This window comes from Seriola dumerili, unplaced genomic scaffold (assembly GCF_002260705.1).
Source record: "Seriola dumerili isolate Sdu_G_001 unplaced genomic scaffold, Sdu_1.0 BDQW01000432.1, whole genome shotgun sequence".
Classification (NCBI taxonomy): Eukaryota; Metazoa; Chordata; class Actinopteri; order Carangiformes; family Carangidae; genus Seriola; species Seriola dumerili.
In genome coordinates, this window is record NW_019174687.1 from 6,605,714 (window position 1) to 6,620,105 (window position 14,392).

General features: G+C 40.9%; 1 protein-coding gene across 1 annotated transcript in view; it reads right to left on the reverse strand.

The window, feature by feature from the left end:
- The window catches only part of LOC111233899 (zinc finger E-box-binding homeobox 1-like), a 63,935-nt gene that overhangs the window by 17,324 nt on the left and 32,219 nt on the right, over positions 1 to 14,392 (reverse strand). Inside the window, exon 2 of the mRNA XM_022761813.1 lies at positions 2,857 to 3,036. Within this exon, the coding sequence (XP_022617534.1) occupies positions 2,857 to 3,036 (180 nt within the window). The remainder of the gene's footprint in view (positions 1 to 2,856; positions 3,037 to 14,392) is intronic.

Consider the following 14,392-nt stretch of genomic DNA (forward strand, 5'->3'; position numbering starts at 1 on the left):
CTGTGCTTAATAAAACAGACGTGACGCTTCCTGCATGATCAAACCTGCTATGTATTAATCTACGAGTGGACATGCAGTGCAAATAAAACCTGTCTGCACTCACAGGCATGATGCAGTTCAGCTGACTCAGCTCCACACAGTCACACACAATCCCAGCAGTGCTAATGAGGGAGCTCATTACAACATTATTTCACTAATATCTCTGTCAACACACCTGTCTTCACAGAGCACAGACGTGGAAAAGATTTCTCAGATGTAGAGATCAAATAAATAACTGACTGAAAAGACTTGGCAACAACTTTGATAACTGATTATTCATTTAAGTAATTTTTTAAACAACATATGCCAAATAATCTCTTCTAACAGCTTCTCAAGGGGGGAGAAACATGAAAAAAAAAGCAAACAATAATAACCTATCGATTTTAATTTAAGTAACAAATTCTCTGTAAATAAACCAACAAATAACACATGACCAAAAAGGAGCAGGAGGAACGTAGTACTTATTTCCTGACCCCTCTCTAATGCTCTGTTTATAAACTTAGTGTTTATCACACATCCAAATATATTCATCTGGTAATAAATAACAAGAAATACAACAATAGAAATAGAGATATATTGCAATGCATTTTCATGATAGAACACATTTTAGAAGAAGGTACGAGTTTGTTTTTCCCTCCATTAATATTTAAATTAATGCACAAATTACTTTATAATGTCAATAAATATAGAGGTGAACATGTGGACCTGAGAGTTTAAGCAGTCTGAGGACAGAGATGACTTGAAATGATGCTGAAGCTCATCACTGTGTTTTATCAGAGAGAGATGGAGAGGGGGAGATCTCAGTTCAGATGTAGATAATGTGCGTGTGCGTGTTGTAGTTTGATTAGCCTTTAGGATGTGGTTATGTACACAGAGGAGAGAGGGCAGCAGAACATCTTGCTCTGCAGGCAAGTGGGCGTTCACTGAGGCTGAGAGGAGGGTGGAACTAATCTGATCAAAGAAGAGAGCAGGTAGATACACACAGACACACAACCTTATATTTACACACTGAGCACCGAATTACCAACAGTAAAGAATACAACCCCTACAAGCTGTGTGAAAACAGTGACATTGCAGATCAGGCTGTGAGCCATCGAAGAAAATCTTGCAATCTGTGTCAATCTCAGTTTTGGAGCATGTCAGATTGTGTGATGACGAATACCTGATGAGTCCTGGGGCAAAGATGTGAACTAGAAAAAAAAGCATGTCTGCACCGAACCTTCGTCAGCCAGTACATTCTGCATAATTTCATGGTGTATTCCAATAGGTTGTGTTTGTAAGTATGGGTCATAACAGCAATTAATAATGTTTCTGTCTGAATTCTGCAATTAAACAGTGCGATCTAGGACCATAGTTTTGGATTGACGGGCAAAAACTGTCACCCTTTTCTTTTCCTTTCTATGAGCTTGACTTTGTTGCTTTAAACCTCTGACTGGATTGAAGTTTCACTCTGATTTTTCACTTCACTAGTCATCACTTTCATCTGAGCTTTGACTCAGTAATATCATCTGAACATCTCTTGTCTTTGTATTGGATGCTGTGTAGCAGAGCTGTAAATGTAAAGGGTTGCCTCTTGTATCACTCTCACACCAAACAATAAACAGGAGAAAAGAGGTTGAACTAAACTTTCACACAGAAAGTTGACACAGTAAAGTGTTTTGTTACTTTACTGTTTAAAAAAAAAAATTAAAAATGAAGTGAAATTAATCTTGGAGTATCTGACTGAGCTGAGGTGATGGGGGTGCCTGTCATATGACTGGTACTGACAGGGATTTTCACAAACACGGCGCAGCTGCCTATGAAGAACTGACCCGCGGCAGAGAACTGCATTATTAAACGGAGTGGTGGTCTTTCAGGGAGTATATGGGGTTTATCCAGGTCTGTTGGATGTGAGAGCTGGAGATTACACAGACAAACCCCTCAGCATGACAAACTGAGCTGTGATCATGTTCAGCTGACTCCAGCTCTTCTACACAACAACACTGGCAGCAGAAAGCTTAGTCTATGTGTTTTTATCCCGGGGCATCTTACTGTCACGTTATTTAAAAAATGTCCTGTGTATGTGCTTTAGTTTGTGTAGGACTGTTGCACAATAACGCTCAGCCAACACAGTGAACATAAGTCTGCTTCTGTCCTGGTCTGGTTGCACTTGATAACAGTTGCATGGATAATTAGTCTCACCACCTGTTCTAATGTATCTCCTGAAACAGAGGAGCCAACACATGACCATATAAAGATGTACACACACAAACACACACACACACACACACACACACACACACACACACACACACACACACACACACACACACGGCTAACTCATTCCAATATTAATGTACCTTGTAAGATTTACTTACAGCCATGACAGAGATGAATAATGCTGAATGTGGACATTTAAGTACAAATTATTGGCTATCACTGATTATTGGCCTGAATGGCCCAAAAGCAGGAAAAAATCTGTGCAATTAAAGTGAATCACACTCTAACTTCCCTCAACTATTAGGTGCAAGGTACAGCTGGGTAAAAGTTTAACTTATCTCCCTGTCTGAAGCAGAGCTGTGAGGAGACAGCTTGTGTGGGTGCACTGGGAAGCTCCCATTTAGGAATGTGTGGACCTGAAAGAGGGCACTGCTGAGAAAGAGCAAACATGCTCAGCAAAGACTCGCAGGAAGAACAGATAATAAGAAGATCAGTCTTAAAGGACCAGTCTGAAGTCGGGGAATGGCTGACCTACATTTACTTTTGCACAGATCCTGGCTGGAATGAAAACCTACACACTGACACTGATATGATCGTGTTTCTGTGGTGGCATCTCACCTCCATTCCAGGAGCCGTTGTGGGGTAATACTGTCGTGGCGGCGTCGTGGCTGTCCTGCGGCGTGGTCCCATCAGCGTCGGCGACCTCAGGCTCCTGCAGGCTGTCCTCCTCCACAATGTGTAGCTTGTCCTCATCGTCAGAGTCTGAACTGGCCTCCAAGCCATTGTTGAAGTTTGTCACTGCAGTGAAGAGAAAAAGAAATGGGAGTTGATCTAATGTGTACCAAGATTTTAGCAAGTACAACTTTTAGCACATGTGTTCAGAGACCCAGGGCTGAGGAGCTCCCTGCTGCTGTAATTTACACCTGGGAGGCAGAGAAGAGGGCTTTAAATGGAATTGCTGATTGCCAAAAATGACATCAGAGTGACCAGCATCTGTCTACATGGAAGGAAAAGGGTTTGCAATGTCCCTCTGTAGGAGGGAGTCCTCACTGTTCTCTCTCACTGTTCTTTCTAGTGTAGACAGCACCTCTGGAAAGAGAAGCCTTAACCCTAAACCCTAAACTGCACAACAGTGTAGAATCATACTTTATTGACAGGTTATGTTGCTAGTTTGTGTGAGTTTCAATTTAAAAAAAAAAAAAAAAAAAAGGTATGTGTGATCTTCCTCTCCAAACTGAAGCCAAGTGGAAAAATATGTTGAGGAAATTCTATTGCTAAAATACAACACAGGTCATGCAAACCTTAAATCATCTACTCCAAAATTATTGTAAAAATGGGTGAAATATGGCAGACATAATGTTCCTGTCAGTTTATGGTAATTTCCTCAAGATGGAGCACAGGTGGCCCCGGCACCTGTGCTCCAAGCATATACATATCACTGCTAACCAACAGGACGAGGACTATGGGCCAGTGAAAAATACAGTGTACCTGCTAATGTTGGATCTCTTGTATTTTCATAGTGAAGTTAAATCAATATAACTAGTAAGGAAGAGAAAGGAAACTGCAATTCTTCCAAAAAACGAAGGATAAAAACATAAAATGACAGCTGAAAGCTGATAGTTCTAGTTCAAACGAGCTTTTCAGCTTTTCAGAGGAGAGAAATGTTGTGTAGTAAACTCACAGAAAACGTTCCTCCAGTGTAATATTTCAATATGAAATTGCATGTTCTCTCATCCTGACAACTCTCAAAACTCAATTAACTACCAAACTGATGTTAACTCCATCCAGCTTCCGTGTGCCTCCCAATCCAGATCCACTGCTATCATCACTGCTCCAAAACTGTGCAGAGGATAGTCTTCCTCACATCACCTCAATCAGTCTCTGACTTGAGGTACACACAATTTTCCCTCTCTTCATTTTGAACAGAGAAGACATAAAAAAGGAGAAACCACAGCCACGGGGAAAAATAATCACCTGTTTATCAGCCTGGGAGAGCAAATCTATTTTACACTGTGCTGCAGTCACTGAGTTTGTCTGTGGGGTACTGCTGCTTAATGGAGGCTCAGGGTGAAATATGGATCAACTGGACTGGTGTGAATGAACTTGAGGGCGAGTGTTTGTGTTTGTGTGTGTGTGTGTGTTTAGCAGAAAAGTTGTAGGTGTTGCAGACGTGAGGGTGTATGGGGATTTAAGTGATGATGAGTGCTATGATGTAGGTAGTATAATTGCCTTTTCACTGTCAGCATGTGTGTTCTTATGACTGTGTGTGAGCATAAATGTGTATATGTATGTGAGTGAAAAAAAGTGTGTGTGTGTGTGTGTATGCTCTCTGCAGGGAAGCTGTACGTCTTGGTGAAGATGCTGAAGATGCCTAATGAGGAGGAAAGCCCTGGCCAATTGTTCATAGGTGACAGGTGTGCACACACGCACACACGCACACACACACACACACAGGTCTCAAACCACAGAACAAGCTCGGCATGTGTGTAGTTCTGCACCTCTGCATGAAATGGGAAGCTATTTCAGGTAGCGCTGTTAACCACTGACACACCCTTGCATGCATACGCTGCAGACCAGATGACGCACACCTTCTGCACCTTCTGTAACCCACCTACATCTGTGACACACCCTGCGCACAAACTGCTTCTACAAACACACACACACACACACACACACACACGCTTAGAGGAAAGGTGGTGCTATCTGCAGACGACTTTGTCACTGCTCCAGACAGATGAGTGGAGCTCAGAATGCAAAAATGTGTGTGTATGTTTGTGTGTGTGTCTGTGTGTGAGTGTGCATGTGGGTGGGGAGGGTGGGGGTTGGATCGATGCACGTCTGGATCGATGTAAGAGGCTGGGCGAGTCATGGAGTGGAGCAAAAGAGAGGAGTATGCGGTTTATACATGCAGCAGTTCCAGTTTGTCGTTTCATTTTGTGTCAGATGAATAAAAATGTGATTTACAGCTTTTACTGGTTGATGTTTTCAATCCTTGGATGTGTGTGTGTGTGTGTGTGTGTTAGAGACCACGGCTCATTTTCCAGCTCAGTACAGCAATATTTCCACAAAATCATATCCTACATGTGTCTACTGTGAAAGAATTGTTGTTTATCTTAGTTAACTGATGCTGGAACTAATGATTATCTTTAATTATTAATTGATAAATGTCCATCCGACCTTGTTTTGTCCAACCTGGTGTCTAAAATCCAAAGATTTTCAGTAGAAGACAAGAAATCCAGCAAATATTCACATTTATTTACTTAGACAATCAATTGGCAACTATTTTGATAATGAAATTATTGTTTGTCAATCAACTTTTCAATCAACTCTGCAGTCAACCAAAATAAAAACAAGGATAAGCGCTAAAAAGTGCTGTTTCCCCTGCGCAACAAGTTCAATTTGTTTTGCAAATGATCAGTTACAGATGATCATGCAGAGATTGATAGCCCCTGTTCACATGAACGTCATCTAGGGTGTGTAACATCTACCCTCTGGGCCTTGACTGTCCTGAGAGACAGAAGTTTTACATTCTCGTGTGTCTGTTAGAGTTATACATTATATTCACTTGACGTAAACTGAGCATCAATATTTATTTATTTAACAGGTTGTATACTGTGTGACCAAAAAGCTAAATTGTAACCTAAATGAACCTCTGTGGTTCGGCCACATGCAGATGCAGTGAAGTTAATATCTATATGCCAGGCGGTCGGCCCGAACACACCCCTAGTGCAGGCGGCCAGTTCTTGAAAATCAACAAACTGTGGCTCCCTTCATTCAGACAAAATAACCAGACAGGCTTGAGGCGAGTTCCAATAATAGAAAGGTCTATACTTTCAGATAAACGGCTTGTGTCTGTTCTACACACCAGAGGCCGCCTGTTGCAAACTGGTGAGTTATTCTTAACAGTGCTGGCTGGAGGGAACGGCAATCAACTGAGCTCCAGATAACACAGAATACTGGAGAAGGCTGTAAGTAAAAGCTTAGGAGCCATACTCACATAGTCTGTGTTCATTCCATCACTTAATTTGAAGCTTTTTGGAGATTGTCAATGTGCTGTATCTGGAGTATGGAGACTGATTTGAATATCTTTCTGTTTTTCCAGAAATCTTTGCAATAACCCTCAAGATGGTGCAGAGAACAAAGTCTCTGCTCCCTGTAAAATAGCACAGATAAACTCATCTTCATGTCTACAATGTTATGATGAGTCTCTTCAGTCAGATAGTATTCTCATTAAAAAAGAATCACTGAGGCTGATGGGAGTGACATTTCATTTTCTTGTTGTTTTGTGAAATTGGTATAAGCTTGGTGCTTAAAATGTGCATCAGGCAGATGAATAGATCTTGTCAATGTTCATTTAAAATGCACTCAGCAAGATTTTCAAGTACACATACAACCATCTTACAAGCCTAAAAACACAAACTGTGTAAAACAGTGAACCAGCGCTCTGTCCTGAGAAACCTGAACTCAGCAACATTAGATCTGTCTCCTCTCTTGTTTTGTTTGGATTCAATTACAGACTGATCAGGTTAGAAGACATGAGCACGCTGTGTGTGGTTTAATGACATTAGATTCAGGATTTCTGGGTATTATAGATGGTTACGTCTCAGCAGCACAGCTTTTAGAAACAAACGTGGCCTACTGTGACTCAAATATCACAGTTTTTCTGAATAATTTACATCTCAAGTCCAAAAAATGTTCTGAAGGAATCTTAAAGATAAACAGGATGAGAGCAGCACATCCTGACTACAAATAATCCAGAAAATCAGAATTTCTGCTATACTGTGCTTTCGCTTCCCGGTCAGACTGTAGTTACCATGACAACAGACAGGGGGCAGAAGTTAGCAGGGTAGAAAAGACAATGACTGCGTCCCAATATGTGTGATGCAAACATAACTACATACAGACACAAGTCATTCACTTTGTGTGTATGTATGTGTGTGTGTGTGTGTGTGTGTGTGTGTGTGTGTTTGTGTGTGTGTGTGTGTGTGTTTGTGTGTGTGTGTGTGTGTGTGTGTGTGTGTGTGTATTAAGTCAGATAGTCATTGTGTTGGAAAGAGAGAGACCTGTCCACATCATCATGAAATGCGTCAAGTGAACTGTTAATCCTCCATCTGGAGGTCTGTAAAGAGGAGGCCAGCGAAGAGAGAGGAAGAGGGAAGTCTAGACGATAGCATTCCTCCCTTCCTGTCATCCATCTCTCTGATTAAGAAGCTGTTTCATAACAGGGCCCTTCATTATTACTCTGAACTAATGTTTCTTTACTGATAGGATTTCTGCCACTTCACATCTGAATTCTGCCATAAAATATCACTTGCTGACACTAAACTCAAAGCAGGCTTGGCCCAGCATTTCAAACCACTGATAAGACAACAAAGATAAATGTTATGTATATTGCACTTCTCAAAACTGAAGTAGCTCAGAAAAGAGGCGATACAAGGTGTAATGAAAACATAACTGAGGAGTGCAAACTAATTTAAAGCCTGAACTTCTAAACCACCTTGTATTCACTTCATTTTTGAGTGAATTATGATTACAAATATGTTAACTTCAGGAGTAGATGGAGTTACCTCATTCATTTTCAGACATAACTGATACCAAGAAACATCTGGAGTACATATGGGAAAATATTTTGATGTACGATGTTGTATATCGTATATTATTGTATTTTATGTTTCAGGTTTGAGAGATGCTGCCACTAAAGAGCAGTTCAAAGTTTTATTTGTCACAGGCCAATGTATAATGTACAATAAGCAAAGCCGTGAACAGAGGGTCAGACTCTGCACCAGAGCAGACGAAAAAATAAACTATTTTCCCGGTATGATGAAAAAATATTGCATATAATATTGCATAAGCCTACTTTGTTTACATTAAGACTAGGGTTAAGAAAAATCATATTGCAGTTATTTTGGCAGATATTGTGACAGGCAATTTCAGTTGGAATGGTCGTTTCTGTATTTCATTTCACTGAAAGAAATGATAGTGATGTGATTTTTGTTGGACCAAACAAACATGTTCCTTTACGCCTGGAAATTATGGTTTGAAGGCTGGGGCATCTCTGTAGCACCACAACTAGATGGTGCTAAGAATATACAACAATGTGACACATTTTGCCTTTACCAAAAAAACTGCAGCTCCTGCGATTTGGACAATGCACTTTGCCATATTGCGATTTTATTTATATTTCAATTAATTACGCAGCCCCAATTAAGCCCGTTACGAACACAAAACCCCCACGTAAGAAAACTCTGTGCTTTAATTGTAAGGTGCACTGCCAACAGCTCTCTTCTTGCAGGGTGAAGTTTTCCTTCAATTAAAACAAAGGAAACGGTACAGAGAGGGTGAGAGCAATAAGTCAGAGGATGGAATTCATAATATCCTGTCTGCCTCATCTGACTTAATTTGATCCAACCTTCATTTAATAAGGTAGTCTTACTGAAATAAAAAATAAATTGCAATAAGACCATAACGAGGAAGCAGCATCACTGATAAGCAACAGTCACCTCAATAAACACGGTCAAAAAATAAAACATAAAACTAAAAACAAATCTAAGTATGCTGAGCAGAGAAAACGTCTAAACATCCTTCTGTAAATGAGCATTCCCTGTTCATGCTTCGCTGCTGCAAATATCCTGCACTGAACTGCTCATATGGTTTCTTCCTTTTAACTTCGAATAACTGAAAGAGGAGAAAATAAATAGATTCTATAAACAGTTACAGCATAGAGCAGCAGCCGTTCACTGAGCAAGCAACAAAGCATCTGACTTCTGCAGTGCTGGCATCAGTGAGCCAGACCCACTTCAGGACACAGGACCCTGCAGGAGAAATCATGTGTGTCTGACAAACCACAACACAACCCTGACTGGGCCACATGGCCTGGTATCTGGGTCAAAGGTCAGCTGATCTGCAGTGTGGGGAGAGGGGGAGGGAGAGTGAGGATGGGCAGGCTAAAAATAGCATATCAGTCTGTATCAGTCTGCAGATACAATACATCAGGATTATATTGACCTTAATGACATCCCTAAGAGTCTACAGGCTCTGTCAGATGCTAACATGCTCACAATGACACTGCTAATATGCTGCTAGTGAGCAGGTATAATGCTAACGAGGTTCACCTTCAGCAGGTTAGCATTAGATAAGTGGCATGAAACACAAAGCACAGCTGAGGGTGATGGGAATGCCATTAGCTTTAGACACATTATATTTTCTGACCTCATGATGGTGCTAAATGAAAAGTTGAGGGATCATTCACTACAATGCAATACATCAAGAGGCTAAAAGCCACAAATGCAAACCTCATGGTGGCACTAGAAAAAAAGGTCAGAGGTCAGTAGGATTCATCATCAGGAAATATGAATATCTGTAGAAAAGTTCATGCAAAATCATCCAGAAGTTAAGTCCAGACCATAGTGGTGAATTCACAACAACTGACATCACCATCTCCAGAGCCTCCTCTCCAGTATGACTACAAACATCAATCAACTTGGCCTGGCATCTTTTTAAACTGATCGGTGCGAGAAAACCAATAAATAGTGACCAACTCATCACAATCAATCATTAACTAAAGACTTGATGATTTCCTCCGACAGCTGAACAAACACTCATTGTACTGTGCATGAATGAAAACGAGTCAACTCTTTTATTTATGATCCGTTATTGAAAAGTCCTAAAGAAAGACGTGTGAACAAAACATGAGACTGTATGACATGACCGCAGCGAGTTTGCCTGCAATGTGTGTGTGCGCGTGTGTGTGTGTGTGTGTGTGTGTGTGTGTGTGTGTGTGTGTGTGTATTGACCTAGTGCAGCTGTGCAGGATGGGACCTCTGCCAAGCCTCTAACAGACAATTACCCCACTGTGTGTGTGTGTGTGTGTCAGACCAAACAGAGGAGTGTACATCACTAAAGCTGTCTGTCTGCTACTAGATGTGACCAGACTTTAACATGCTGAGCAGCTGCACAGTCAGCCCCCTTAAAGGGACAGTCACACATTTTCTTGTCCTTCCAATTAGATAGCCAGCTTATGTTGTCCTCTTAAAGATGACATGCCCAGATTTTATGAAATGTATTTACTAAGACTTCAAATAATTTAATTATTAATTAATCTAATTTATTCTTTTTCAATTATAACATTTGAATATAGAAAAAATACCTGCCACTATCAGATGTTTGACATTTTTTCCTTGATACTTATCAATTGGCCAATCAATCCATTAACATTTACTTGACACTTTCTCTAAACAACTGAGATCACAGTTGAGTTAAAAAGTCTCTGAAGCCTATGGTATTGTTAGAGCTTAAATTTAGAGCTGCAACAATTAATCGATTTAATTCATTAGTCGTTAGAAACAAAAGTAACGGTTGCTGGTTCCAGCTTCTAAAGTGTCAGGATTTGCTTAGACAAAACAATTGACAAGAGAAAATAATAGGAAAATGGCAAACAAAACTAAGTTTGAAGTGATGATTTCTCCAGCATATTTGAACCGTTTTAGCTATAGCACAGAAACAGTATTCTTGTTTTGTTTTATCTACTATCAAATGCAAAATGCAGCACAGACACCAAAATATTCTAAAACTCTGCTCTGTGATGGTTTTGTTTGTTTATGTTATTTATCTGAGCTGACATGCTACACACTTTTGAGTGTCTTCCAGGTTAAAAAAAAGAGGCTACAACAGAGTAAAAGCAGCCTCATTACAGGACTGGAAGATGTTAACTGTGAAGCACTGAGTCATATTCTTGAGGTGTCTGTTAAAAGTCACCATCATGAGGTAAGACTGAGGCTGCGTCATCCTCACAGACAGGAGAGGAGGGGTGTGGTTGCTTATTTCCCTGGCACACCACACCGTGTTTCCATCCCCACCTTGCTTTAATACAACCACCAACAACCTCTGGATAAGCACACACACTGCAGAGCTATAAATGCTCCAGCTCCACACACACACACACACACACACACACACACACACACACACACACACACACACACACGCAGGAAAGCCCCTCTGGTTGCAGCCAGAAATGTAAGCCAAAGACCAGGGACCCCCCCCACCCCCCTCATTCTCCCAAAGAGACAGAGCATCTGCCACGTGTATCTTCATATATATATGTGTGTGTGTGTGTGTGTGTGTGTGTGTGTGAGGTGTGTGTGAAGCATGAGAGGGAGACAGACAACCTTTATATGAATGTGTGTGATTAATAACTGTTCAGAGAATCTTTATAATTCACCCTGGAAAGACACTGAAGTCCAACATGTCTCAGGACTCTGTGTGTGTGTGTGTGTGTGTGTGTGTGTGTGTGTGTGTGTGTGTGTGTGTGTCCAGAGTAATCAGGATTCTCCAGCTGCTTCCTGCTCGGCCCAGGTGCTCAATCAGACCCCATCAGACCTCTCTCTCTCTCTCTTTTTTTCAGCAGAGAACAGTAAGAATGCCCGCCCCCTGTACAAGGCCTGAAACCTACACTGAGAGAGATGACTAGGACTTTTAATAGGACATAGGAGGGGCTAGTACTTTAGTGTTTCCCATATATTGATTTATTTGTGGCAGCTCACCAAAATATTGACATTGACCGCCACATATTGATTTTCTTTTCTTTTTTTACCGTCTGAAATAGATAAAATCTTACTTCATGGTAGAGCTGTGCTAAGGGCACTGACTTGTCTCTTTACCGGCCCTCTCTGTATCATTCAGGGTGTGCAGAGCATGCTGCATGCATTGCCTCACTGGCCAATCATAATATGTAGGCTATATTAAATAGAGACAAGCTAGCTATTTCCCCCTGCTTCCAGTCTGTATGCTAAGCTAATCTCCTCTTGGCTCTAGCTTCATGTTTGGTATCGATTTAGCAGTCGATGAGTCGATGCGAGGAGACCCCACGTTGACTCGCATTGTGAGTCACCACACTGTACTTTTTTTTAGCTGCCTCACAGTACACAGAGCAACAGAGTGGCAGGCTTGAAACTTAACAAACTGAGTCTCATCTTTAAAATGAAAAAGCCACAAAACATACAGTCAGCAGTGCGGCGGGACGGGTTCTGCACAGTGCAGAGGATTTCCTAACTGAGCCGTGACCGAGACGACAACTTCAACTTTCTCTGACTGTGTGGAAATCTGATGTTTTCACACCCCAGACGATGAACAAAGACATTAAAATATGAAACATAGGTCACATACAGGAGTGTGGTGTGGGGCGGCTGAGCTGAACTGTCACTACATTTCTCCAATTTGTAGATAAGGTGTAATGAAGAGAATAGATCAGTAATAATGTGGAATGCTTATAAAAACAAAAAATATGAAAAAAACATGAACCAACAAACCAGAAGCACCTGATCAATTAATATACTAAAGATGGCAGCCAACACTTTCAATTTTTTCATGTCCTTTCCTCTTTGTGTCGTCTGTTTTATACCTGATCATATAAGACAAATAAACAGTTGCATGAAAAACAGCAACATATTCTTGGTATTCCATGTATCATTTAGCTTCGGCAGGAGACCAAAGGAGTTCATTTAACAGACTGACGACCTGCTTTGCCCTCTTCGAGTGAGTCTGTGTGAGGGAATCATCATGAATCTAGGTTAGTCCCACTGAGATTACAGATCCTCTTTTACAAGGTAGACCTTTTAGCACACACCGACCGCCATGAGAGTCAAGTGTCAGCGATTGATCTTAAAAGTTTCATTTCGCTCTGGAGGGACAGGGGAGAAAAACTACCTGAAATTCACATTGCAGTGTCAGAGCAAAGGTCTAAAGGGTTCAGTATCACTTAATTTTGTATCAAGTAAATGTGGGTGGTGCAGTCACACACTGAAAAATTTCAAAATAAGATTCTCATAGTTATGTGAGGGGAGATCTTAAAAACAGGAACTGTTTACTCTTTTTTATGATTTAGGTATCTACTTTGGCTGCATCAATGCCACACTTTATCAACAGCTAAAACAGTTATTGACATACAGCGAGTGTATCAGTGAATCTATATTAATGAACTAAAAGCAGGTTATAGATAGCAATCTGCGTGGGGTGTCCCTGTGCCCGCCAAACACACTGCTGATTACAAGCATCTTCATCAGAGGTAACATCACTGTTGTTTCAGATCAGAAAAGTTTCAGCTAATCACTGAGATCCATCAACACCTGAGCATAGAGCTGCTGGCCAGTAAGTCAGGGGAATGGAGATGATATATCATGTCAAGAACCAGGAGATTCTGTTAGTGCTCAATTGCTCGGCCCACTGCACCAGTTTCTGCCATCAAACTAGAGGATGTAGTTTAAAAAGCATGCAATATTTGGAAAAGCAGTGACTTTAAACTCAACCACTCAAACAAAATCAAAATTTCATGTCTACATTAAACATACAAGAGCCAGAGAGAAACATAGAGGGATATATCAAGGTCCCTTTAAGATGACTCATAACTTTAATAGTCACTATATTATGCTTTGTTGTCATGCCAGCCATCATTTTCTCAGAGTGCATTTGAATGTTTCCTAATGGTGGATATCACATTCAAAAATGAAACTACTTTGTCACCAGCTGCCCGTAAAAACAGGGTACAGGCCTAAAGTGACTCTTACATCATTTGCAAACTTCCCAGATGTTATTAGGGGACTTACAGGTGATAGGTGGTACAACGCTGTGGCTGATGTCATTTTCCCAAAACTGCTGTTTACTGTAAGTGTCGCTGACTGGGCTGTGACTCACAAGACGACGCTACACCTGAGAAACTACTGACATCATTGCTAAAGTCTGTGTGTGCAAAGTGTTAAAAGGGTGAAGTGTGACTGATATGAGCTGTGTTAATACAATTTCCTGGGGTGCTTTAACTACAACAGGACACACTCTGTTTAATCCCACTTGATTCATTTATGGGTGAATCAGTTATTTGTCCAAGGTGACATATTCAGATGTGTCGCCAAAACCTAAATATACTCACTTTATAATAGTATGTGACAGAGAAAAGCAGCTGCCAGAGAATGTTGATTTCATTTCAGATCTAATGTGTATTTCACTAGAAGGGTCAGAGGTCAGAGAGGAAAGGATTTGAGGATTTGCTAAAGGCCACTCTGACAATATAATAATGATTCCTATACTGGATAATTATTAGTCTCTCTATTGGAGTTTCATCTTTAACTTGATGCAAGTACGCTGAGCCCACTGCATCAGTGTC